This window comes from Theropithecus gelada, chromosome 4 (assembly GCF_003255815.1).
Source record: "Theropithecus gelada isolate Dixy chromosome 4, Tgel_1.0, whole genome shotgun sequence".
In the NCBI taxonomy this organism is placed as follows: domain Eukaryota; kingdom Metazoa; phylum Chordata; class Mammalia; order Primates; family Cercopithecidae; genus Theropithecus; species Theropithecus gelada.
Genome location: NC_037671.1, coordinates 103,950,924 through 103,975,942, shown reverse-complemented (window position 1 = coordinate 103,975,942; position 25,019 = coordinate 103,950,924). Strand labels below are relative to the sequence as shown.

At 36.1% G+C, this 25,019-nt stretch overlaps 1 protein-coding gene and 1 pseudogene across 11 annotated transcripts in view; one reads left to right on the top strand and one right to left on the bottom strand.

Annotated features, from left to right (window-relative positions):
- Window positions 1-25,019, top strand: part of HACE1 (HECT domain and ankyrin repeat containing E3 ubiquitin protein ligase 1) — a 128,847-nt gene that overhangs the window by 70,621 nt on the left and 33,207 nt on the right. For all 11 annotated transcript variants that reach the window (XM_025383898.1, XM_025383896.1, XM_025383904.1 and 8 more), the window contains 8 exons: window positions 1,589-1,923; window positions 2,430-2,498; window positions 2,736-2,823; window positions 9,633-9,744; window positions 9,840-9,937; window positions 10,119-10,206; window positions 14,520-14,669; window positions 15,198-15,394. In XM_025383898.1, coding sequence (XP_025239683.1) covers window positions 1,589-1,923; window positions 2,430-2,498; window positions 2,736-2,823; window positions 9,633-9,744; window positions 9,840-9,937; window positions 10,119-10,206; window positions 14,520-14,669; window positions 15,198-15,394 — 1,137 coding nt within the window. The remainder of the gene's footprint in view (window positions 1-1,588; window positions 1,924-2,429; window positions 2,499-2,735; window positions 2,824-9,632; window positions 9,745-9,839; window positions 9,938-10,118; window positions 10,207-14,519; window positions 14,670-15,197; window positions 15,395-25,019) is intronic.
- On the bottom strand, window positions 19,716-19,786 carry LOC112623935 (annotated as a pseudogene).

The window sequence follows — 25,019 nt, the reverse complement described above, 5'->3', positions numbered from 1 at the left end:
TTTGCAAATTCAGTTAGTAAAATATTTTCAAAAGGAGGATGTTACAGAAATCTGAAGAAAGGCTGAAAATGGCAGTGAAGGTATTTGTTAGATAATAATTGGGAAGAATTTCCTGACAGAATAGGTTATTCAAACATTTTCTAAGGTTCCAAATATGTTTGTATAATCTCCTTCCATAGCAATCTTTAAAAGAAAGATGATTTCTTTCCTTGAAATATTTTAAAGGTGAGTCTTCCTGTAGCACATGGTCTAGTTTGTAGCATTCTGTAATCATGTCAGATTCAAAAAGTGAGATTAACTTGTATATTTATTTGCAGAAAGATAGCTCGTCATTCTCAATGAGAATATTTAAAATAGTATAGGATGAAGGGATTGTTTAACCACTGTAGCACTTGTAAACTATTGGAGACAGTATCTCGCTCTTTCACCCAGGCTGGAGTACAGTGACACGATCACAGCTCACTGTAGCCTTGACTTCCGAGACTCAAGCAATCCTCCCATTTCAACCTCCCAAGTAACTGTGACTACCAGTGCGTGCCCTTGTACCCAGCTAGAATAATAATAGGAAATGGTTTATTCTCTCCTTATCTTTTTTTTTCTTTAATAGAAAGCTGTTAGTCTTTACTTGGAATTAATAATTTGCTGCTCAGTGTTTTTTTTTTTTTGAGATGGGGTCTCACCCTGTCACCCAGACTGGGGTGCAGTGGTGTGATCTCAGCTCACTGCATCCTCTGCCTCCTGGGTTCAAGTGATCCTCCTGCCTCAGCCTCACGAGTAGCTGGAATTATAGGTGTGTGCCACCATGCCTGGCTAATTTTTTGTATTTTTAGTAGAGATGGGATTTCACTATGTTGGCCAGGCTGGTCTCAAACTCCTGACCTCAAGTGATCTGCCCACCTCAGCCTCCCAAAGTGCTGGGATTACAGGTGTAAGCCACCATCCTCGGTCTGCTAGTCAATATTTTAATAGAAGTTTGGTAATTGTATTTCTTGTTTTAAAAAACACTAATTATTAGAAATGGATTGTGTCTGTAAATATACATATATACATAAATGTGTCACATTTTATAATTTCTTGTCAATAATTATCAAAATTCCAGGAATTATATGTAACGAAAAGAGCACAGTAAAAAAGCTGTTCATTAGGTTCTTTAGGGATTCTCATTTTTTAATTGAAAAAAGACATTTGTTTAATTGAAAGTCGTTGACATTGATCATATTAATACAGAAAATGTTAAGACTGATTATTAATAATAATAATTGTGCTTTTAAAACTAAATATTTGAAAATTAAAAGAAGAAAGATTGCTTGTGAATTTTTTGTTAGTTTTTCCTTTTTATTCCGAGGAATACATACATACAAACTAAATTATTACCATAAATGAAGCAATTGTCATTTATATAGCATTTGTATAATTTTGTTACTTACCTTTAGGCATTACCATCACATTAACTTGGGAAGATAGAAATATCTAGAGTAAATTTTCTCTTTTATAATATTTGTCTAGGTATGTGGGTTTTTTTTGTTTTTTTTTTTTTGATCCTATAGTTAAGAATGATGTTTAAAAAACACTTTTGTTTTTCTCTCAGCCTCTGGAATTGCTTTGGCACTCATTAGATGAATGGCTAGTTTTAATAGCCACAGAATTGATGAAAAACAAAAGAAACTCAACAGAGATCACTTCTATTTTACTGAAACAAAAAGGCCAAGATCAAGATGCTGCTTCCATTCCTCCATTTGAACCCCCAGGACCTGGGAGCTATGAAAATCTGTCCAGTGGCACAAGGGAATCTAAACCAGATGCTCTTGCAGGGAGACAGGAAGCGAGTGCAGATTGTCAGGATGTTATTTCTATGACAGCCAACCGGCTAAGTGCTGTCATTCAAGCTTTTTACATGTGCTGTTCTTGTCAGATGCCTCCAGGGTAAGAAAGGTTTGGCTTATTATTATTTTTTCTCTGATAGGTGATGAAAAGCAGTGATATTTTTGTAATTTCAAAAACAACAAATAATAATTTATTGATTTAAAGTTTTCTTTTTGTTTTAAGATACTCATACTAATCTAGATCTAGTAGGGAATATTTAAATTTTAAACAAGCAATATATATTATTACTTTGTAAAGTGGTGAATGTCACCTTGTATAGGATCTCTTAATTATGTATTTGAAATGTGTAGAGCAGAAATGCACCAAATTTCAAGATTTTTAAAAAGTCACTTGTTGATATTGTCTGCTGATGAGAAATTAGAATCATTTTACAAATTGGCTAGGCATACTTCAGTTTCCTAAACTTACAAAGAAGATCCAAAACCAAATTGTTTTTTTTTTTTTTGCTTTAGAAGCCAGTCCAGTTCAATATATATTTATCAAGAGTACTCTATTTTATCACAAACTTTTGCCTATGCATTCTGATTGATATTTACCCCCCACAGAATGACTTCACCTCGTTTCATTGAATTTGTCTGCAAACATGATGAAGTTTTAAAATGCTTTGTTAATAGGTAAGTTTTCTGGGGTTTGTGGACTACCCTGGAGCCTTTCCTCTACTTACAGTTTCATCTAAACAGAAAAAATACTATTTCTCTTACCATTCAAAATATGCTCAATAACAAATGAAAGTTTAATAGATGTGGATTATTATATTTTTCTTCTGTTTCAGTATCAGTGTATCTGAATTTGCATTTCACTTAATTCTACTCATTCTTCCTGTCCATTTAAACAAAATATTTTTCTTTTAGAAATCCCAAAATTATATTTGACCACTTTCACTTTCTCCTTGAATGTCCTGAGTTGATGTCAAGATTCATGCATATCATAAAAGCACAGGTAGAAATTTTTCTTCATCTTTTTATTCTATCTAATGAAATTAATTTCTAAAATTCTAATATTGTTTAGTGGAGTAATTATTACACTTCAGACATTCTATTGTAAGAGGAATGATTGCATGTTACTTTAATATGAGAAGTAAGTTTTCTTCAAGAAATACGTATAGAGTGCCTATTATTTGCAGAGGTCTGTACAAAAACAACAGAACACATTGCCACATTTCCTGAAAGGAGCTTAATGAAACTCTTTAGTCCTATAAGGCTGATTGTCCTTTTGAAAAGGATTTTAGCCCCAAATACACTTGGGAAATTACATAACATATGCCCTTTGGAAATTTATAAATCACATTGGCAGCATGTTAAAAGGCTTTGAGAAGCCCTTTAGTAAAAATAGTGATTTAGCTTTGTTAATCCTCCAAACTTATTTGACCTGACCACCTTTCCCCTACCAGATGTGTATCTGTTCATTCCATATATCTCATGTTACGTGAAGCTAGCTGGAGGAAAACTTGTTTTGCTCCTTACCAGCTATGTGAACTTTGGGCACATTTCCTAACATCCTTGAGCCCTTGGTTTCTTCATCTACAAAACAGAGATAATGACAGCAGCCTCATATAACTATTGCCAAGAATAAATTGTCAAGAATGACTGTGATATATGCTCAATAAATGGTAGTTGTTTTGGAGATAGAAAACTTACTTCCTTTCTCTAAGAGGATTCTAATTCAGTCTGGCTGGGGAGATAATAAACATACGTATAAAACAGTGACTACATTACCTGGATCTTTAGGAGTTTAAGAGAGGAAGAGCTGGCTCTGGCATCTGTAGTCAAGGGAAATTTCAGAGGAGGCAGATTTTAAGTTACGTTGAGAAAGCTTGAAAAAATATGCAACATTTTGATGGGAGTAAACAAGGAGGGAGAACTTTCTAGCCAGCTTGTGGGCTGGAGCATGTAGACAGAAAAGTGTATAAAACTGCAGTATTGCAGCAGAAATTTTGTGTAGATAGGAGCATGATAGAGTTCTGGAAAGGTAGATTGGTGTCATCCAATGATGAGCCTTGATTTCCAGATCAAATAATTTTCTTGGTTTGCTAGGCTGTTAGAAGCCACTGATACCCTTGCTTTAGGAGAATGGCATAATTCCGGCAAAGTTTTAGAAAATAATTTGCCAGATATGTAGGACAGACTGTAGGCAATGGTTTGGTTAGTAGTTGTAAGATAATAAATACGATAAGTGGTTTTTAATATCTTTAGGGACACTTGTCCTTTCAGAAGTTAACCTATGAACTAATTTTTATACAATTATGCACAAGTGTATATAGGGATCTTTTGACATCTGTTTAATAATGATAATGTGAAAGAGAAGGCAGTAATAATAACTTACATTTACTGAATGCTAATTTTAGGTCAGGTGCTGTGTATTTGCCTCCATGAATTATTTTGTTTTCTTAACCATTGTGTAAGATGGCTGCTCTTTTTTTCTAAGCTGAAGTGGTTAAGTAACTTGTTTAAGTCATTCTGCTACTAAATGGGAGAACCACAATTTAAAAGTCTGTCTGGTTCTCAAGTTCAATTTCTTTCTTTTCTTTTTTCTTTTTTTTTTTTGACAACAGGGTTTCACCTGTCACTTAGGCTGGAGTGTAGTTGATCTCAGCTCACTGTAACCTCTGCCTCCCGGGCTGAAGTGATCCTCCCAGCTCAATCTTTCAAGTAGCTGGGACTACAGGTGCATACCAACACACCTGGCTAGTTTTTGTATTTTTTTCTAGAGACAGGATTTTGCCATGCTGCCCAGGCTGGCCTTGAAGTCCTGAGCTCAAGTGATCCACCTGCCTTAGCCTCCCAAAGTGTTGGGATTATGGGCATGAGCCACCACTCCTGGCCAAGTTGTTTCTTGACCTACACTATATGATACTGTTCTGGGACAAATGAGATAACAGGTGAAAGAAGGTGAGATAACAGGTAAAATCTCACTATTTTTGAGAGAGAGTCTTCTGTTTTTAATACAGGTTGGTGCAAAAGTAATTGCGGTTTTTGGCAATTTTAATTGCCAAGTTACAATTGTCAAATTAATTAAAATGGCAAAAACCACAATTACTTTTGCACCAACTTAATACTGTCTCTGATTTTACTTTCTATTCCTTCTTCCCTTCCTGGACAGTTTAGTCAGAAAGCATCTGTATTAGGTATCCACTCTGTTGACCCAGAGAGCGGGGTGTTTGTTGCCTGACTAGGGTGAGGAGAGTGTCTACATGTGTAGTGATGGCCTAGTGTGGGGTTTTGGAGTTTGGATGTGATTAAGAAGGTGTCCGTGTAGAAGAGGGTCCCAGTGTGAGTCATGCGGGTTAGAGTGGCATAAGGAGGATTTCCATATGGGAGTGGTTGCAGCTGATCAGTGCTGTCTGATGAAGCCCCAGTGGGGTGGAGGGGATCTATGCAGTGGAGGGACCATGCCAGCTATTGGAGATTGGTAACATACCAAGGGAGTGGGGTTGCAGGCTGATCAAATAAGCAAGTATGAGAGTCTAACTTCTCATTGTCGGAGAAAGGAGTTACAAAATGGAGGAAACTAGAAGGAACCTTCTGCTGAATTAGAGTTACCAGTTTGAATTTAGTTTTAAATCTGCATAGATACATGTAGCAAACCTGGCACCTAGCTCTTGGTCTCTCAGTGCCATTCTCAGTGAACCAGGGCTCCTTGGAGAAATGGCTAATTCCAGGGCTAGATCAGGGAAAGTATAAAATAAGCCTGCAACATCTTATTATGTAAGAAAGTAAGGAAGTGTTCAAAGACTGATGGGGTTATGTTAACATGACTCAGAAGACAGCTTGAATGGACTCGCACTACCAAATTTGGAAGAATTTGAACATCAAAATAAAGAATGATGGCAACATAAATAGGAACCTATGAGTCTGTACTGAAAAAATTAATGAATAAATGGAAAGTTTGATGAAGGGTAGGATGATTACACAGTCTCAAATTATCTCCTGACAGAATAATTACAAAGAGAAAAAGGATGCCTTACAGGAGAGAAGCTTGACAGTGATCAAAACAGACATAGCAGTGTGCCGGCTGATAGGATGCTCTGAGGACAACATGGCATCACTTCTGTGATATTCCTGCCAAGAATACACACCTAAAATCTAATCATGAGAAATCATCAGACTAAATACAGTTGAGGGACATTCTACAGAATTAACTGGCCTGTAATCTTTAAAACTATCAAGGTTATGAAAATTAAGAAAACATTGAAGAAATATACCAGAGTGAAGGAGACAGGACAGGACAATTAAAGGCAGTTCATGAATCATGTTGCAATAAAAGGACATTATTGGAAAATTGGCAAGACTTGAAGTGGGGTCTGATTGTAGTAATGTTATCAGATGAGTTAATTTCTGGTTTTGATGGTTGTTATCTAGTTATAGAGGAAACTTCCCTTGTTTGTAGGAAATAAACACCTAAGTGTTTATAGGGGACTGGACATTATATTGGCAACTTTCTCTCACAGCAGAGGAAAAAAAAGTACTTTGTACTCTACTGTACTTAGAAGTTTTCTGTAACTTGGAGATTGTCCTCCTCTAGAAAGTTAAAAACAGCAACTACCTCTGCTGAGGGATAGACTTCTTCTTCTGTTGGTGGTTTTCAGGTGGCCAGTACTTAAAGGGAGAAACATTTTGTCTTGCTATACAAATGCTATTAAGAGGAGCCTCTATAATCAGTCCTGTTTTGTGAATTATTTATGGAAATGCAGGTATTCTAGAAAGTTTACATACAAAAATGTGCCTTTTGGCTGTGTAGGTGTTTGTATATGTGTGTGTGTTTTGATCTTATAGATATTGTGTTAGTTTTTGAAGGTAGCAGTTTGTACCTTTTAATGTTACACTTGAATTACTTGAAAAGGGTCCATTTGTTTTTATTTCTCGGTTCACATTTCATAGATAAAGGATATAGTTTAATATCTTATAATGGGCAGTAAGTTTTCTTTTAAATAGTTATTGACAGTAATTTTAACATTGCTGTGAATGACAATAAGAACAATATCTATTTATTGAGCATTCCAGGTATTGAGTATTAGAGCATTAGTATAAATGCTTTTAGTCTATTTTTATCTTTGGTAAAATGGGGACAAAAGTCCCTTTTTCTCATAGTGTTGTGAGGGTTGTATGTGGTAATGCATTGTAAAGTGCTTCAAAAAGTACCTGGCTTATAGGTGCTTAATAAATGTTTGCTAATTTATTATTATAATTATGAGTATTATAATTATCATAATTATTTTCTTTATTTGAATTATTTAATTTAATCCTAACAGCTCTTGAAGTAGGTGTATTCTTTTCTGTGTTTTATAGATGAGAAAACTAAAGTTCTGTGAGGATTAATAATTTCCTTAAGATAAGTCTAGTAAATGACAGAGTGAGGGATTCTCAAACCATGTTTATCTGACTTCAAAGCCCATACTTAAATAATTGCTTCTGTGTAATGTTTTTTGTTTCCTCTTAAACCAAACTTTTAGAAATAGTTAGCATTAGAATTTCAAGTGCTTTATATTTCAACTTGTTAACTGAAAATGAAATATTTAATTTATATGTATAGTAATGCATATAACATATAACACCAGTGCTTTATTAAGAATGTGGAAGACTGTTAGAAGTATGGACAGAATTACACATTTAACTTTAAAAAGGTAGCATTTATCCTTTTCTTACTGAAAGCAAATATTAAAAGGCAGAAGTTCTTCTCTCATCAGTCATACTGTGTTTTTATTAAGAATTAATAACAAGTGATATTTGAATCTTTAAAAAAAAACTTATTTAATTTAGCTCAGATGAAGAAATTTATTGGTGTCCTAAAAGCTACCTGGAAGATAACTTTTTTGTGGTGTTGGATGGTATTCATCATATTGATCTCTTGAAACTCTTAGCTTTTGTGATGGTATTGCACCACCTTGGTTCTCCTTTGACTTTTCCCGCTGTCTGTATCATTTGCTAAGCAAATTCTCAGTCATGACTTGTGATCATAAACTTCTTTATTCTTGGTGTTTGTTCTCTGTGTCTTTCATCTCTTGAACCTTATACTGTCTCCAACTTCACCTTTGTTCATGGCTTTATTTTCAGTGTCTCAGCTGCATCACTGTCCAGTATCTCTTTCTAAATCCCTAATAGTTACACCCCACTATATCTTTAAACTCACGATACGTAAAATCTTACTCATTATATTTCCACCAGCACCTTCTAGGAGTGTGGGGGTAGGTTATGGGGAAAGGGCTTTTCCGCTTTAAGTTATTTCTATTAATAAGTTCTATCTTGCAGAGATCTTACCTTACTTTTTTGTTTGTTTGTTTGTTTTTGTAGAGATAAGGTCTCACTTTGTCACTCAGGCTGCAGTGACAAGGTGAGCACACTACAATTATAGCTCACTGCAGCCTTGAACTCCTGGGTTCAAGGATCCTCCCACCTCAGTCTTCTGAGTAGCCAGGACTGTAGGCGCATACCACCACGCTTGGCTAATTAAAACTTTTTTTTTTTGGTAGAGACAGGGTCTCACTGTTGCCCAGGCTGGTCTCAAACTCCTGGGCTCAAGCGATCCTCCTGCCTCGGCCTCCCAAAGTGCTGGGATTACAGGCATGATCCAGCATACCCAGCCTCTTCTCTTACTTTTAATGCTTATTCAAAGGAGTAGTAGCTCTCAGATTGACTTCATTGTTCCTCTTTGCTACCACGACCAGGGCTTCTATAGCTCATGCTTCATTGTTTAGAACTTGATATTTTATTTTTATATATATATATGTTATATTGTGTTACTCTATGTTAGTCTCATCTCTTTAACTGTATTAAACAGTTTTTAGCAAGTTCATGGAGTTTTTACTGCTCTTATGTTACTTGCAGTGTTGGTACATACTACGTACTCAATACTTTCTTATTAATCAAAAATTATAGATCACTTACAGTTTGCTTACCTGGCAGATGAACAAAAAGGAGAGATTTTCTTTGCTATTCAAGAGATCTTATTCTTCAATTTTTATTGTGGAGAATGGGAAGGGATAACAAATTCCATTCCAGTTTCTGCATATATTCTAAAGGATAGAAATAAGAATAAAGTTAGGAGTAAGAGACTGGGAGTGGTGGCTCATGCCTGTAATCCCAGCACTTTGGGAGGCTGAGATGGGTGGATCACCTGAGGTCAGGAGTTCGAAACCGGCCCGGCCAATATGGTGAAACCCCATCTCTACTAAAAATACAAAAATTAGCCAGGCATGGTGGTGAGTGCCTGTAATCCCAGCTACTTGGGAGGCTTAGGTAGGAGAATCACTTGAACTCAGGAGGCAGAGGTTGCAGTGAGCAGAGATCACGCCACTGCACTCCAGCCTGGGCAACAGAGTGAGACTTTGTCTCAAAACAACAACAACAACAGCAATAAACCAAAATAAATAAAAAAGATTAGGTGTAAGAGATTATTTTCACGAAAAATTAAATGGAACATGCAACATAATTTTTCTGGGTGTGAATAAATATGTTCAATTACATATCTGATATTAAGTTCTGCGACATAACCAAATTTATCAAGTCTTTTGTGTTGAAAATGTAGGAATTAAAAAAAATACATTTCTCTAGGTAGCCAAGCTATTTCAGCCAAGTTCTGCCTTTTTGTGAATAGTTACTGAAATGTTAAAACACATTATTCAGTAACTCCTTATTATAAATAAAGATCTAAGGATGATTATTTGTAGAAAAGGCATTTAACATACTAGTAAATCTGATAATTAGATAAACTGATATACTGCTAACATATTTTACTCTTATTTTTTGAGCTAGCCTTTTAAAGATCGCTGTGAATGGTTCTATGAACATCTGCATTCAGGACAGCCAGATTCAGACATGGTGCATAGGCCAGTGAATGAAAATGATATCCTGCTGGTTCACAGAGGTATGCTTAACAAAGAAGCTGATGTATGTGTGAACCACAAAGTGCTTGTTATTGTAAGTTTTAATATGTAAAATTAACCAATGCTACATATTTAGATTCTATTTTTAGGAGTAGCTGTGAAGTTGTGTCAAAAGCAAATTGTGCAAAGCTAAAGCAAGGGATTGCTGTACGGTTCCATGGAGAAGAAGGCATGGTGGGTATAAAAGATGATGATGTAGAAATCACTGTATGTAAAGAAAGATTGAAATGCCTTTTGAATAAAGTTTAATGTTTAGTTGATAAAGGAAGAAACTTTATATTTAAATTTTATTTAGAAAAAAATTTCCCAATATAACATATTTCTGTTGATGCTTAATTTTATTTCTTGAATTCAGGGTCAAGGTGTTGTGCGTGAATGGTTTGATATTCTGTCCAATGAGATAGTCAATCCTGATTATGCATTGTTTACCCAGTCAGCTGATGGTAAGTTGTACGGTCTAGATGACTTTTTCTGCAACTTGTCACAGTTTTCACACTATTTCAGTACATTTTATTTTTGATTTCCACAGCAGACCTGTGAGCTAGGTGGGATATTCTTATTTTATAGATGAGAAAACTGAAATTCAGAGTTTTTATCTGCATTCACACAGTTAATAAGTAGTAGAATCATAAGTGGAACCTGACTCAGTCTAACATTTTTTCCTCTTAACAGTTGGTTCCCAGATGCTTACCTCAAGGACTAGTGTTGGCCCCAAGGAGGTTTCTTATCAGTCCTTTATAAAATAAAACTAAATTTGTTCAATTTAAGGATTATCCTTTAGTCTACTTTTTTTGAGTTAAATTTTTCATTTCATTAAAATTAATGGTGCTTGTAGATGGCCTTAAACAAATACAAGTCCCTATTTGGAAAAATAAAAATTTGCTAACTCTATTTGAGTTTCCAAGTTTTAAAATATATTGGTTAGGAAAACCAAAGTCTAGAAATCATGATGTAAAGTTTCAACTCTTAATCTATTTATATATACTAACTTTATTTTCAGTCATTTTAAGAGATCAAGACCTGGCTACTATAAAGCTCTTATTTAACCATATACAACAGATAATTAACCCTCCTTGTTGAAATGGTGCTTGTGACCTATAGAGTTGTAATTTGCTATTGTAGACTAAATGGAAATAGTTATCTCATTTGTGTGAGGCATATTTGAGAGCTCTCTAACTTAATAAAGACATATTCCAAGTGAAGTTGGGATTTCAGTTTTCAAATGCTTTGCACAGTCGCTCGTTTTTCCTGAAAATCTTTTCTTTCCCCAAATGTTTACATTCTTTTATCAGGAGAGAATACTTCATTAATGGTAGCTTCTGATTGCTTCCAACCAAACTAACAGCAAATCCCTATTTGATAAGAAGGATGATTTTAAGGGAGGCATGTGGGAGTGGGCTGCAACAGAGCTAGGCTGCTGCAGGCATTCATCCCTGTGATGGGCTTCTTGGATACACTTTGAGTATTTGCAGTTGCATAGGAACATGGAACTGCCCACTTTAACTTGGTAACCTTTGATTCTTTGCTCTGAGGTGAATTTGGTGTCTTTGTGAATGACAAGTTCAATGAACCCCTGAGTTTAATTATTGAGGCCTAATCGTTGAAGCTAGATCTAGCATTATATTTTAGACTTATATTTTAGTCTTATATTTTAGACTATTTTAGACTCTTTATATCCTTTATTCTAAGTCTACTTAGCTTAATATCTGAAAAACAGATTTGGTGTGGAATCATTAGTTGAGGTACTTCCTTAATGTTATAGATTTGTAGCAGAGCAAATGTTGAAGTACATAGACCCATAAAGTTGTTGTTGTTTTTTTTTTTTCCTTTGAGACAGAATCTCACTCTGTCACCCAGGCTGGAGGGCAGTGGCGCGATCTTGGATCACTGCAGCCTTGACCTCCTGGGCTCAAGGAACTGTCTCACCTCAGCCTCCCGAGTAGCTGGTATGGCTAAGTGGGAGGATCACCTGAGCTGGGAGACCAGTCATGGTGCCTGGCTAGTTTTTGTATTTTGTAATTTCTCTATTCTTTCTGTGGAGACGAGGTTTCACGATGCTGCCCAGACTGGCCTCAAACTCCTGAGCTCATGCTATCTACCCGCCTCGGATTACAGGTGTAAGCCACTATGTCTGGCCAAACATTTTGATTTATGTCTTTTGTAAGCCATATCGGTCTCCTCTTTGGGGTCATAGTATTAATAAATTAAAATCAAGCTGAAATATTTTCACACTCTTAGGTTTAGTTGACAAAGAGAATTACATATAGGAATCAAGAATTTCTAAATGTGGCGAATGTTTGGGTAGACCCGATATCTATAATAATTTTTTTAAAAACTTGTTTTCTAATGAAATTAAGATGCTTACAGTAGTGAAATAGTATAGTTGTTATGAATTTGTCATTTGGGTTTATACATGGTGAGAATCTTGACTGCTGTTCTTTTGATATGATCTTGGGGCCAGTAAACTTAATTTTCTGCACTTTCGTGTCCTCATTTAAAAATGGTGATACCTGGCTGGGTACAGTGGCTCACGCCTGTAATCCGAGCACTTTGAGAGGCCGAGGTGGGCAGATGACAAGGTCAAGAGATTGAGACCATCCTGGTCAACATGGTAAAACGCCATCTCTAACTAAAAATACAAAAATTAACTGTGCATAGTGGCATGTGCTTGTAGTCCCAGCTACTTGGTAGGGTGAGGCAGGAGAATTGCTTGAACCCAAGAGGCGGAGGTTGTAGTGAGCCGAGGTTGCGCCACTGCATTCCAGCCTGGTGACGCGGCGAGACTCCGTCTCAAAAAAAAAAAAAAAAAAAAAAAAAAAAGATGATAACCTGTGTTTTGTAATGTGGTAAGAATTCAGTTAGCTAATATGTGAAAATGCTTTGTCGGTGCCTGGCATATAGAAAGTATAAATATTATATGCTATTATTATCATTACATGAAAATGATATTATTGTATACTAGGATTTTTCTGAGAGCATGAAAACAGTTGGGGGAGTAACAGCTATATATATGTTTTTTGAACTTAAAATTTATCATAAACTTTTAATTCTATTTAGAATTTTCAAGTTAAAAACTGTTACTCCTTTTCTGAAGATTTTCTCCCTATATGTTTCCTTTTTTTTTTTAAAAAAAAGTCTCCTTATCCTTTTTAAGTATCTAGATTTCTCAGAAAGTAATTAGAGAGGGAATTAAACACAGAGCTAGGGGAGGAAAATAGAGTCATCAAAAATCTTTGTAGCCCTAATCATTCATTGTTTTAACAGGTAAAAAATATTTGTGGTTATTCTCAGAATATTATATTTTTGGGATTATGATTATATTTGTCTTTGAAGTCTGCCTTTATCTCACAAAGCTTTGCTTTGGCTTTTAATATCAAGTCTTGCTTCATGACAGGGAATTATTCTCCAAAGGTCCTTAACGGTGAATGATGAGACTCACATGACTTATTAATACCATAGGCTTCCAAATTTGTACCTTAATATCTAAATAAACTAGTCAACAGTTTAACCTGGTGTCAGCACTGAGAAATCAAAGATCAATGAAACACAGAGTGAATTATTGTCAAAATGACTAAACATTTAACTTTCCAGCACATTTCTACCTTTTATTTTTCTTTGATGCTATTTCATTAGGTTTATCAGTTACTTCTTTTAGCCCAGGCATTTACAATAGTAGTATGTAGCATGAGCTCATTATGTCTTTGTTGAATGAATGAGTGAATTTGTAATATGAATTAGTGGCCATCACGGAAAAATAGGAAAAGAAAGTTATTTAAAGTTGAGGTTTTGGCATTAGGTTTTAACTTTTAACTAGTAGTATTTTTTTTTGAGACTTTTCTTTTTTTATGGTGGTGAAATACACATAAAATTTACCATTTATATTGTTTGAAAGTGTACAATTCAGTGGCATTTAAGTACATTTAGTGTTGTGCAACCATCGGGCACTATCTATTTTCAGAGCTTTTTCATCACCCCAAGCAGAAATTCTGTACCCATCAAGCAGTCTCTCCCATATCCCCTTTCCTCAGCCTGAGGTAACTGCTAATCTACTTTACCTATCTATAAATTTGCCTATTCTAGATGTTTTATAAAAGTGGATTCATATTCCATTGCACTGGATTTTCATTGTAATTGGTAACTATTGCCCCGCATGTTTACTTTCACCTCAGAGGTAATTGTTAGAAAGACTTGGTTACCTTGTGGACTGAGGTGATTTTCTAATCATTGTTAACAGGCATCAAGTTCGTTGACTAGGCCTGTCACTTAACAGTTGTACATTTACAATTTTTAGTTATTCTCATAGCGTTCTACTCCTGAAGAAGCAAAAAATACTTACTGCACTGGCACATACAGATGAATGGGATAATGTCTGTCCTAGCGAACAGCCTATTGCCATACTGCCTAGGAAACTGTGTATATGTGCTTGTGTGTGTGTGTGTGTGTGTGCAGTCCTCTGCTGTATTATTTCCGGAGTGTCTCTAATGATCATCCAACTAATTTCAGTCAAAAGTACTCTAAAATTTTCTCTCTGCTGTAGATTACTGTGATAAATATGTGTGAATTAATGGTTATCTATACTTACAATTCTACTTACCACCTGTTATATATTCCACAAAGAACATTTCTCTGGAAGTTTGTACACAATGTCACCTTAGCTTTGCTGAAGTTGTATGTGAATTAGTTTATCTGCATTGAAGTGATCTTTCTTCTGCATATAGATTCTTAATAATATATTATTTTGTATTTATTTCAATAGGAACAACTTTTCAGCCTAATAGCAACTCTTACGTAAATCCTGATCACTTGAACTATTTTCGGTTTGCTGGGCAGATCTTGGGATTAGCATTGAACCATAGGCAGCTGGTCAATATTTACTTCACACGATCCTTCTACAAGCACATTCTTGGTATGGCTCTATTATTATTTCTGTAGACATTTATTTATATTGTTTTCCTTTCAGTTTGAGGAAAACTAGATAAGCAGTAGCATTTTGGATAAGATAATTTTTATTTTGATTGGAGACCATCTATATATGTAAGGCATTTGAGGTTTGAAGGAGAAAAAAAATGACCTACCTTTTTTTTTTCCAAACACTTTCAGCTAAGTTAGTTTTTTTTTTCAATTTTAGTGTGTGTATGTTTATGCTAAGAATACATTTCAATATGAATATACTTAAGATAATTGGCACTTTTGAAGTTTATAATAACTTCCTGAATAGCTATTTCAAAGAAAGATTACATTGTAACAATGTGAAAGAAACACAGGCTTAATTTAACAGACTTTCAAATTCAGGAATCCATTTAAAATATGCTGTGAATAGGATTATATTATATTTTGCAGTTTTGCAGAATATCTGTAGAGGGCAGTATTTTACCATTAAATAGATAAGGGAAGGCAGAAACAGACTATAATGTTGTATGTTTGCATTTTTTAGGTATTCCTGTAAATTACCAAGATGTGGCATCCATTGATCCAGAATATGCCAAAAATTTGCAATGGATTTTAGATAATGATATAAGTGATCTGGGTCTAGAACTAACTTTTTCTGTTGAGACTGATGTATTTGGAGCAATGGAAGAGGTGCCTTTGAAACCTGGGGGTGGGAGTATTCTTGTGACACAGAATAACAAAGTGAGTATTTCAGTTTTTACCTTAACCATTGTTTGTAACTTGGCTCTGATAGTTTGCTAGTTACTCTAAATTCTTCTGGCGCTTGTAGAAAAACTACAGTATCATAACAGATAAAACATTTAAGTTAATAAAACCATCAAATGTTAGATTTTGAATTAGAAAGGATTATTTTGATAATTGTGCTAGCTGTGCTGAGGTGGTTCCTAAAAAAGTCTAGAGCACTTCAGCTGATAATATAAATTGGGCATACACATTTTGAGAAATTTGATTAGAAATGTAAACTTAAATGAAGATAATATTTGCAAAAATTGCTCTTTCATGTTTTTAAAGTGTGATATTAAATAATTCTAATAGAGAAAAGAAATGCCAGTGTTTAAGCTTTCCACATACTTTTGGGATCCAGTAATTTTGTTCGACCTTTTGATATTTTTTTGACTTTATAACTTGATTATTTATTTATTGAGATGAAGTCTCACTCTGTCGCCCAGGCTGGAGTGCAGTGGTGTGATCTCGGCTCAGTGCAACCTCTGCCTCCTGGGTTCAAGCGATTCTCCTGCCTTGGCCTCCTCAGTAGCTGGGATTATGGGGGTGCACCACCATGCCCAGATAATTTTTGTATTTTTAGTAGAGACGGGGTTTCACCATGTTGGCCAGGCTGGTCTCAAACTCCTGACCCCAGGTGATCTGTCCGCCTCAGCCTCCCAAAGTGCTGGGATTACAGGTATGAGCCACCACGCCTGGCCTTCTTTTTATTTATTATTACATCTCCTCTATACGTTTTATTTAAAAATCTTTACATGTGTTTTAAATTTCACTGTTCAAAGTCATAATATGACTTTAAGATTTAATACTGTTTGATGTTTTAATATGTTATATGGGATATTTGGAATTAGAAAATATCGTATAATTTCTAGTTCTGTTGCTTACAAGTAGCAACTTCTGGTTAAACAATGCTGAACTCCCCTTTTTTAAGCTGAATTATAATTCCAAGACATCTTCAGAATCAATTAGCTATAAGAAACAATGTTCACTGAGCCATTTTTAAAACTATAGATTTAGTAAAATGTGGATTATTTTAAAAAGGGTTATGTTTAACAATTCTTCGAATTCAGTTTTCTGTAGAGTTGGGATAATAGTACCTCCCATACAGAATTGTTATTAGCATTTTGTAAAATGGAAAACACAACACAAAAATTAGTTGTATTGGGTAGTTTTCTATAAAAATAGGTTCTTAGTTTCAGATATATAAAGGGAATTAGAAACTTATTAGCAAGCTATGTAATTTTACCTTTTGAAACTTAAGATAGTATAGTATACAAAAAAAATGAGATTGAATTCTTGGAAATAAAGTCAGGAGCTGAGTTCTTTCACATTCATACTTAGAAATTTTAAATTCTACTCTCTCATTTTACATGAAATGACACTAGGCCTAAAGAATTAGTGGCAAAACTGGGGCCAAAACCCAAGCCTCCTAATTTCAAGTCTAACGTTCTTCATACTGTATGCAAAATTAGTTGTGTCGAGGAAGAACTTACTTGATTTTTAATGTAAATCATGTTAAGCTGTAGAAGATTACAATAGTAAAACACTTAAATTAATTTTTAAACCTATATGATTTGCCAGTGAATGAAAATATTTTTAGAATCTTTTTTTAGATTGTTCACCTTGTAGCATGTTTATTTTTTTATTTTACACTGGAGACCTACCCTCCGTTAAGGGTAATGAAGTCACAGAATCTTTATTAAGCAAATGATTGTCTTTGATAAGAGAACTATAAACATGATTCTTACCTGTGAATACTATATCTGGGTGAGATTTGTCACTCCTTTCAGTTATATTTTATATGACAAAGTAGAAAGATCCAGTAACAATGATATTCCAGTGCTTTGGGAGGCAGAGGGATTGCTTGTGGCCAGGAGTTCCAGACAAGCCTGGGCAACATAGTGAGACCTTGTCTCTACAAAAAATAAAAAAAATTAGCCAGGCTTAGTTTTATGTGACTACAGTCCTAGCTATTCTGAAGGCTGAGGTGGGAGGATCACTTGAGCCCTGGAGCTCGAGGCTACAATGAGCCAAGATGACACCACTGCCCTCCAGCCTGAGTAACAGAGCAAGATCCTGTCTCTTAAAAAAGAAAAAAAATGTTTGTATGAGGTATATCTATATTTGTACTTGCATCTCCTAGCAGCACCCCCTCTTACTGTGACATGATTTTTGTTTAGATTTTTAAAATATTGTTAATTTTTTATATTTGTGTATTTTAATGAAATCTAGAAAGAAGGAAAATATTGACTAAATAAGAATAAGAATATGCTCACATTCCTCAATGTGAGCCTTCACATTCCTCAATATACCCTTCATTGTGCATCTCACCAGAGGCGGGAATACTATTTTAATATTAAAGAGCTTGAAACTTTAGTTTCTCAGTTTAATACTTTATATATTTACATTTTGTTTAATTGCTTGTGATTAGAGGCTAACTTTTTTAAATAATTAGGAGTGTTAATAGCAGGGTCTTGATTATTAATGTTATACATTCTCAGCTTTCATTTTTTTTGGTATAAACATTTCTTGCAATAAATTGAGCCTCTTTTTTCTAATGTTACCAGTATAGTAATTGTGTATCAAATTATTGAGGTTTCAACATATAGTGCTTATTTAATAAGCAACCTGATTCATATAAAACTCTTAAAAATCTTTAGAAACACATCACATTTTACCTTGCTTAAAATTGTTAAGATATTCAATTTAAAAAATGTTACTTTAAAATTTTCAAACCCTGTTTCTTAGAAATACTATTGATTTTTGGTTCTTTTTTTTTTTTTTTTTGCTTATACATTCTGTTATGAACTTTTCTGTTTCTTTAGAGTCAGCTTTTTACTTTATAGGTAGAAAGTTTTTTCGTCATGTTTAGAGTTCAACTTTTGTAATTTTGAACTATTGAACCTTAAATGACTTGCTAAACTTGTTAGAGGGCCTGTGTAAACTGATCTCCACGTGGGGGAGGCACTTATTCCCAAGTTTTATTAAAAGACTTTGGTGATTATAAAGTGAAACTAAATAGATGAAAATACCTTTAATTTAAAAAGCAATATGTTAAATAAATACAAGTAATATAGGCAGATGTATATATATATTAGTTCCACATTTGAAATAGAATCTCTTAGTTAGAATATGGCCTCTTTTGCTCATATTTTCAATTCTAGTGTTTAAAATTGAAGCTATACGGGTTTAAATGTTAGCTTCACTTTTATAATATTAGTCATAAAGTTCTTCCAGACTGGGAGGAAAAAAAAAGAAGATAGGAGTAAGATGGAATGGGGCAGGATATCAGGGAATGGATGAAGTGGTATGGAAGTTGAATTACAGAGGTGAAACATTAAGTAGTCAAGTAGGAGTAAGGATGGGAAAAAGGAAATGCTCTGGGCTTACAGGAAGGCACAGAGGTGACAGAGCATGCTGTGTTTGGGAAACCACAAGTAGATCAGAGTTGTGGAGCTTAGCTTAGATTGTAAAGTAAGCAAGTAGAAAAAGATGATGTGGGGAAGGGAGAAAGTGGCCAAATTCTGAAAGACTTTGCATCCACAAGTAGTACTTTGAAAATTATTCTGAAGTCTGTGGAGATGATTGCAGATGTTAAAGAGGGAAGTGACATGATCAAATTTCAGTTAAAAAAAAAAGAAAGAAACAACCAAACTCAGCTTTGAGTGTGAAGAATGGGTTGAAATGGGGTGGTACTGGAGTCAGGACAACTGAGAGGAGGCTGTGGCATTTTGGTTTGGGGAAGCATGCATGAGGAATTATGTAAGGCAAGTGGCAGTGAAGATGGAGAAAATGGGATAGCTTTTAAGCTTTTGAGGATAATAGAATTTATAGAACTTGGTAATCGGGAAGATGAGAAAGAGGAAGGACTCAAGGATAACTGTCACTGTTGTGGATTGGGCCACCTAATGTCTGATAGTGTTGTCATCCTACTCTTCATCAACTTCATTATCATTAGTTCTGTTTTTTAGTGATAATAATTACTACTTATTGAGTACTTTGTGTGTTTCATATATCTGAACCATGTTCTTTGTGTTTCTCATTTCTTGTAACAGCCTCTTGAGATAGCTATTTCTCTCTATTTAGTGTGGAAACAGCCTTAATATTAAAACATTTGACATTTATTAGGTTTTTATAATGTGCTAGGCACTGTTTGATGTGCCTTATGGGTATTATACTTAACTCTGTGAGGTGGAGATACCCCTTTCTACATGTGAGGAAACAGAAGCGTATAGGAGCTAAGTAGCTTTCTCCATGCAGTCTGCAAATTTCAAGCCTGCTTGTGCAGGGGCCATCCTAGTCTTCTCTGTATGGTTCCAATATTAGCATATGTGCTGCTGAGGCAAGCACTCAAGCCTGCTTGTAACTACAACACTGCTTTTCTTTAGAAATTAAATAACTGCCCAAGGGCACAAAACTTGTAACTGATGTTTTCTTATTTTAAATGGATGTCTGTAAGACAGTGTAACTGCTAGGTTTCTCATTTACTAAGGCAGTGAATATGAGCAAAGTAGCAAATACAAATTTAGTATGTTTTGTCGATTTCATTTTAATATGGTTTTATTGCTAGTCTTATATGATTAAATTTTTAATGCTAGCTTTGCATGATTTATTTAACATACACTTTTAATGCACATACAAGCACAAAATACAGACTTTTATCCATAGATTATTGACTTAAAGTGGATTCTTTATATGCATCTTTAGAAAAGTATACAGGTTGAGCATCCATAATTCAGAGTACCCCAGAGTCTGAAACTTCTTGAGGACTGACATGAAGCCATAAGTGGTAAATCCCATACTTGATCTCGTATGACCGGGGGCACTCAGAACACAAGCATACAACATACAGTTCTTTCAGCATCCCCAAAGGGAAAAAGACCCTCCCAGCCCCCTTGTGCTGCATATATATTTTTCCTTCAACACACCGAGATTCCCTCATGCAAGCATGCCCACAAGGGTAATAAAATGACACACGTGCAGGATGGATATGCCAAGCGCTGGTTCCCCACAGTGCCCCATGTGGGGCCAAGTCCTGTGTGCATTTGTGCATTACTCACATATTTTATTTTATTTTGCTTATATTCTGTTCTGTGGTGCAGAGATATTGTTGGGAATGTCAAAAAGGCCTGCAGATACCCCTGTGGGTAACAGTGACAGGAAAAAGAGGGAGCATTTGTCTTTATCCATAGCACAGAAAGTCAAGCTGTTGGAGAAACTGGACAGCGATATAAATGTGAAATGTCCTACAGAAGAGTATGGTGTTGGAATGACCACACTATATGACTTGAAGAAACAAAAGAATAAACTATTGAAGTTTTGTGCCAAACTTGATGAAAAGAAGTTAATGAAAAATAGAATAACACTGCATAAAGCTAAAACTGAAGATCTCAATTACGTATTTAAAGAGTGGATTTGTCAGCATAACAGTAAACAAATGCCACTTAATGGTATGCCGATCATAAAACAAGCAAAGATCTATCATAATGAAGTGCAAATTGAAGGGAACTGTGACTTTTCAACAGGCTGGTTGCAGAAATTTAAGAAAAGACATGATATTCATTTTTTAAAGATTTGTGGCAATAGAGCTTCTGCTGATCACAAAACAGGGGTGAAATTCATTGAGGAATTTGCCATGGTCATTGCTGATGAAAATCTGATGCCAGAACAAGTCTATATTGCTGTTAAAATATCACTGTTTTGTTGTTGTTGACTCAGAAGGACACTGACTACAGCTAATGAGACAGCCCCTACGGTGATTAAGGCTACCAAGGACAGAATAAATGTGCAGGGATGTGCTAGTGCAACCTGCAAATGTTTAAGTGTAAATTTGCTGTGATAGGAAAAAGCTTGTGTTCTCAATCTCTTCAAGGAATAAATTTCTTACCAGTCCATTATTATGCTAGCAAAAAGGCATGGATCACCAGGGAAAATACTTTATACCAGTGGCTTGTGTTTACTGCAGGGAAGCTGGACTGCATGATGACTGCAAGACTTTGTTATTCCCAAACAACTGCTCTGCTCATCATCCAGCTGAAATTCGCATCAAAAATAATGTTTTTGCCATGTACTTTCCCTCAAATGTGACTTCATTAATTCAGCCATGTGACTGAATCAGTCACATTAGATCAATGAAAAACAAATATAACATTTTATTGCATAGACTGCTAGCATCAGTGAACAGAATTGTAATTATGCAAGGTTTTCAAAGGGAGTTTAATATGAAGGATGTTGTATATGCTGTTGCCAGTGCTTGGAACACAGTGAGTAAAGACACAATTGTGCATGCCTGGCATAATCTCTGGCCTGCAACTATGTTCAGTGATGTTGATGAGCAAAGGTGTGACTTTGAAGGATTCTGTATGTCAAGTGAAAGAAACGATGTCTGACCACCCTACATATCCAAAAAAATATACCTTCAGAGTTTGTTAGTGAGCAGAAAGAAGTGGATATTGAACAAGTTTGTAACACTGGTTATGAGGCTCCAATTGCTCATTCATTGATGATGAAATAACCAAAATTGTTCTGAATGAAGGTGGTGGTGATAATAGTGATGATGAAGATAATGTTAAAACTGAAGAAGTGCCTATAGTTGACATGGTGAAAATACGGCATTCACAACAACAAGAAATCATGTTAGTTTATAAAATCAAAGAGAGGTTTCTAAGGCAAACACCATTGTTTTTTTTTTTTTTTTTTTTTTTTTTTTTTTTTTTTTTTTTTTTTTTTGAGACGGAGTCTCGCTCTGTCGCCCAGGCTGGAGTGCAGTGGCCGGATCTCAGCTCACTGCAAGCTCCGCCTCCCGGGTTCACGCCATTCTCTGGCCTCAGCCTCCCGAGTAGCTGGGACTACAGGCGCTGCCACCTCGCCCGGCTATTTTTTGTATTTCTTAGTAGAGACGGGGTTTCACCGTGTTAGCCAGGATGGTCTCGATCTCCTGACCTCGTGATCCGCCCATCTCGGCCTCCCAAAGTGCTGGGATTACAGGCTTGAGCCACCGCGCCCGGCCGGCAAACACCATTGTTAATGAGGCAGATAACCCTAGAGGAAACATTTAAAAATTCATACAGCAGAATGACTCCTCATTCCTAGAAGACCCACTTGCTGTTCTCTCAATTGCTTCTTCTCACCTTAAAACATAAAATAGTGTACAGACCGGGCACAGTGGCTCACACCTGTAATCCCAGCACTTTGGGAGGCCGAGGTGAGTGGATCACCTGAGGTCGAGTTTGAGACCAGTCTGACCAACATGGTGAATCTCCGTCTCTACTAAAAATACAAAAATTAGCTGGGCATGGTAATGCATGCTTGTAATCCCAGCTTCTCGGAAGGCTGAGGCAGGAGAATTGCTTGAACCCAGGAGGCAAAGGTTGCAGTGAACCGAGATCACAGCGCCACTGCACTCCAGCCTGGGCAACACAGTGAGACTCTGTCTCAAAAATAAAAAGTAAATAAGCGGTGTACAGTACTTTTTTTTTCTCCAAGATAAAGTCTTGCTGTGTCACCCAGGCTGGAGTGCGGTGGTGTGATCTCTACTCACTGCAACCTTTGCCTCCTGGGTTCAAGCAGTTCTGCCTCAGCCTCTCAAGTAGCTAGGATTATAGGCGCCCACCACCACACCTGGCTAATTTTTGTGTTTTTAATAGGAATGAGTTTTCACCATCTAGGCCAGGCTGGTCTCGATATCCTGACCTCAAGTGATCCTCCCACCTCAGCCTCCCAAAGTGCTGGGATTACAGGCATGAGCCACTGAGCCTGACCTACAGTACCTTCTAATCAAAACAAAGCATTCCAAGTGGAGACGGAAAGCCTGCTGTTTTTTGTTGCTTCTGTTTAACAGCTGGCACAGATATTCTGGTGATGCCTCTGTGCTGCTTTAGCTACCCTGAACATGTGATGTTTTTCACTGTATTAATGGTATGCTTTTTTTATTTTTTATTTATTTTTTTAACCATTAAGTAGTTAGGTGTGAGTAAGTATAAGAAAATGGTTGCTTATTGGTAGCAGGTAAATTCGGTCAGGAATGATGGTAATGTCAAACAACCACAGATTGTGTCCACATGGGTGGCTGAGATAGTGATGCCTTTACTTTCTGATGGTTCAATGAAACAAATTCATGTAATTTAGACTTGGGTGTCGTTCCCAAGATAACTCATTTTGTATATACAGATATTCCAAAATCCAAAACACTTTGAAATCTGAAATGCTTATGGTCCCAAGCATTTTGGATAAGGGATACTCAATCTGTACTATGAGATTTGTTCTTTTACTACTCTGAAACTTTTAAAACAGATAGTGTAAGTCTACAGTTTTTCATGTTGAGTATACGTGTGTGTTATTAGGTGGATTTGAATGATTTTTTGGTATCTTCCGGTCAACAATGAAAACACATTTTCCTTGCATTTTAGATAGTATATTCTAGAAATTCACTTTAAAAATCACCAAATCTATAAAATGGTAACCTGATCAGTATTTTCTTTTTTATTTGCTAGGAAATTTTTTATTTCTTATTTGACTGATTCTTTTTTTTTTTTTGACGGAGTCTTGCTCTGTCGCCCAGGCTGGAATCTGTCATTGGTGTGATCTCGGCTCACTGCAAGCTCCGCCTCCCAGGTTCATGCCATTCTCCTGCCTCAGGCTCCTGAGTAGCTGGGACTACAGGTGCCTGCCACCACGCCTAGCTAATTTTTTGTATTTTTAGTAGAGATGAGGTTTCACTGTGTTAGCCAGGATGGTCTTGATCTCCTGACCTCGTGATCCGCCCGCCTCGGCCTCCCAAAGTGCTGGGATGACAGGCATGAGCCACCACACCTGGCCTTTTTAAAAAAATTATACTTTAAGTTCTGGGTTACAGGTGCAGAATGTGCAGGTTTGTTACATAGGTATACACGTGCCATGGTGGTTTGCTGCACCCATCAGACCCTCACCTACTTTAGGTATTTCTCGTAATGTTATCTCTCCCCTAGCCCCCCACCCCCAGCAGGCCTTGGTGTGTGATGTTCCCCTCCCTGTGTCCATGTGTTCGCATTGTTCAACTCCCACTTATGAGTGAGAACATGCGGTATTTGATTTTCTGTCCTTGTGATAGTTTGCTGAGAATGATGGTTTCCAGCTTCATCCGTGTTCCTGCAAAGGACATGAACTCATTTTTTATGGCTGCATACTATTCCATGGTGTATATGTGCCACATTTTCTTAATCCAGTCTATCATTGATGGACATTTGGGTTGGTTCCAAGTATTTGCTATTGTGAACAGTGTCGCAGTAAACATAAGTGTGTATGTGTCTTTATAATGGCATGATTTATAATCCTTTGGGTGTATGCCCAGTAATGGGATTGCTGGGTCAAATGGTATTTCTAGTTCTAGATCCTTGAGGAATCGCCACACTGTCTTCCACAATGGTTGAACTAATTTATACTCCCACCAAAGTGTAAAAGTGTTCCTGTTTTTCCACAGCGTCTCCAGCATCTGTTGTTTCCTGACTTTTTAATGTTTGCCATTCTAATTGGTGTGAGATGGTATCTCATTGTGGTTTTGATTTGCATTTCTCTGATGACCAGTGATGATGAGCATTTTTTCATG